Source organism: Geospiza fortis, unplaced genomic scaffold (genome assembly GCF_000277835.1).
Source record: "Geospiza fortis unplaced genomic scaffold, GeoFor_1.0 scaffold48, whole genome shotgun sequence".
Lineage (NCBI taxonomy): Eukaryota > Metazoa > Chordata > Aves > Passeriformes > Thraupidae > Geospiza > Geospiza fortis.
In genome coordinates, this window is record NW_005054594.1 from 427,135 (window position 1) to 430,076 (window position 2,942).

At 48.4% G+C, this 2,942-nt stretch overlaps 1 protein-coding gene across 1 annotated transcript in view; it reads right to left on the minus strand.

Moving 5' to 3' along the window:
- Nucleotides 1-2,676: 2,676 nt before the first annotated feature.
- PLA2G12B (phospholipase A2 group XIIB) overlaps nucleotides 2,677-2,942 on the minus strand; it is a 9,770-nt gene continuing 9,504 nt past the window's right edge. The window contains exon 4 of the mRNA XM_005430025.1: nucleotides 2,677-2,795. Within this exon, the coding sequence (XP_005430082.1) occupies nucleotides 2,677-2,795 (119 nt within the window). The remainder of the gene's footprint in view (nucleotides 2,796-2,942) is intronic.

The window sequence follows — 2,942 nt, forward strand, 5'->3', positions numbered from 1 at the left end:
CACAGGGGCAGTTTCCCACTGTCACTTTGTTCAGGCAGCCTCCGCTAAATATATTTGTTTTGATAAAACAAGAGCTGGGAAATGAAATTAATTATCTGGTGCCTTCTGGAGAATCAACTGGTCTTGTTTGTTTATATAGAAGAGATGTAGGGGGAGTGATGGAGGGAGAAGTTCCTTTCTTGGCTTATTTCAGTTATTGTGCACATTATTTGGTTCTTCCTGATAAATTCACATGAAGCAGCTTTTCCACTCTGCAGCTGAAAGCAATCCTGCCAATGCACAAAGTCAAGAGAAAGCCACGGGATGAGCAAAGCGGTGTCTTTGTGTCCAGAGCAGGGTGGAATTGAGGATGACCCAAGGTTCATGCAGCAACCTGGAGAATGCTGTGATCAGCTGCTTCCATGGCTGTACTGGAGAATGCTGTGATCAGCTGTGATCAGCTGCTTCCATGGCTGTACATCACTGGATAGCAGGAGTGGCACGGAGGGGAAGCAGTTTTTAGTTTGGTTGCAGTTTTACGGGGTTCATGCTCTGGTTTGCTCCTGCACAGGATTACCTGCTGCTTTGCCAGAGTCACTGACGCCACTTGAAGGTTCAAATATTTCCATGTAGAGCTGCTGGTGGAGTTTTTCAGATTAGCACAGTGAAAAATGAACTGATTCAGTGGCTGGCCTGCTTGCAGCAGTCTCTAGGGTTTTGGGATCAATGGTGGTCTGAAAGCAGGGAGAAATGATGATTTATGTTAGCGACGTCTCCAGCACATCAGTGTCTGGGTACAGAGATTTTGTTCAGAACCCTTTGATTTCTCCAGTGTATGTCATCACCTGCCAGCAGTTGCTTGGCTTTAACCTGATATCACTTGAACTATAAGATAATTTAAGATATTTGCCATGCAGTCAGCTATTGAACGTAGACAATATAGATATTCTCTTTCGTCATTCAATTATAGGAGTAGGTTCACATTTAAACTGGCCACAGGCACTATTTCACCAACAACATACAAAGTTTGGGCAGTGTCTGGAATGAGGAATGTTTCCTTCCCATCCCTAGCCAAAAGTAGGTGTTTCTTTGCTGGATGATCAAGGTTGTCTGTCCAGCCTCATGCTCTGACAGAGCAGTGAACCTCAGCAATGCAGAATTCCCTCTCCAGTGGCATTAGCCCAGCTAGGAAAGGCTGTCATTACATCTGAGCAGTGTTGAAGTCCTTTGTGATGGAAGACATCCCAGTACACCCCATGCAGTCACTTCCATTTTCCTGGTCTGGGTACCAGGGGGCTCTTGTTGTTCCAGCCCACCTGGGGCCAGCTGAACGTCTCATTGCTGTTCACTGTAAGGCAAAGATGACTGGCAGGAACAGGAACAGGGCTTAAATAATTTATAGCTCCATGCATACATTTTAAACCCATTTAAACTGGAAGAAAAGCAACCAAGACAGACTCTTTCCACTCTTGTTAAATCACCCTTTTGCAGCCTTAACTTCTCTGTGGCAGATGGAAGAACATAACCATAAATATGTTTGCAGGAGCCGCTGAAATATTTACGTGGCGTGGCATGCACACACCCAGTAACAACTTCCTTCCAACAAGAAACCCAGCTGAAAGCTGTCTGCCAATGTTCTGTGGAGGCAAAATGCCATGCACCACTTTAAATTCTGGTTTTGCATGCAACAAAAGCTCCCCATAACAGATGGGAGTATTAACCACATTTTAGAAGGAATGATGTCTGAGGCTGCTGATAGCAGCCCCACAGAGGTAGCACATAAGTCCTGTCACCTGACAGATAAGGCTCCAGAATTTAGAATATCTCATCCAAGTCCACTGTGAGCCTCCTGTTTTGCTTGCGCAAGAGATGGAGGTGGATACCCAGCCATTTTGTGTGACAAGGGATCCTAAGGGCAAAGCTTTGTTAAATGCTATAGGAGAAAAGTAATTAAATAGATGTGGATGACACTGGCAGAAGAAAAGCGGCTTCCTCTCCTGAGACTGGGGAGAGGGCTGTGATTTCACATCTGGTCCTGAATATCAATTGTGTCCCACAAACACCTCAAGCCCTTCTCCTTAACTCATGCTTAAGAAATTCCCAGATGTCCTAAATCAGTTTAGGGTCCACCAAGTATTTAAATATGCAGGCTTGTCAGGGCATGTAATGACAGGATGGAAAGTGTCAGGGATGGGTGTGAGCAGTGTACTGAAAGCAAATTACCCCTCTTCAGTCTGTCACCAGGGGTGCAAAAATGTACATAGCATACCCATGGACTGGGAGTTTCACAAGGATTGCAGAAATCTACTGCCTTGCACTGCAAATTAGAGAGTTACAGGGTGGAGGGAGGTAATAGTAGGTATTTAAGGTAAGTCCTGTGTTTATAAGCAGCACTGCACCCTGCTTGCCTTGGAGAGAACTGGCACGGGATGCTGTGGGCTTGGGAAGGAGCAGTGGGGCTGTGGAGCTGCATCTGCAATGGGCAGCAGGGACAGCTGCCCTCTGTCCATGGGCTGGCTCTGCCCTGCCCTGCCCCGAGGCTGCTGTGGATGCCTTGGCCTGGGTGCCCCTCCCAAGGGCTGACAGGAGTCTCTGTGCTGCAGAGGGGCTCTGGCAGCAGCTCAGGTGCCCATCCCAAGGGCTGACAGGAGTCTCTGTGCTGCAGAGGGCTCACAGACACTGGCAGGCTGCCCTGGCTCACAGCTCATCGCGCTCCTCCTCGCTGCAGATGCAGGCGCTCCTCTGGCTGTTCATGAAGGGCCGGCAGCCCAGGGTCCAGACAGCGTTGAACACCGTGTCTGCCATGGATTCACAGGCTGTGGAGAAGGACAGGGTGGCCAGGTAAGGACAGGCAAGTCCCAGCACCCCAGCCCTAGCCCTGCACTGAGCTCTGTGGGGTTTGCCTTTGGAACCGTGGGCTGTTCTTTTCTCTCCGAGAACTGCACTTTTATAAATCCTGTGAT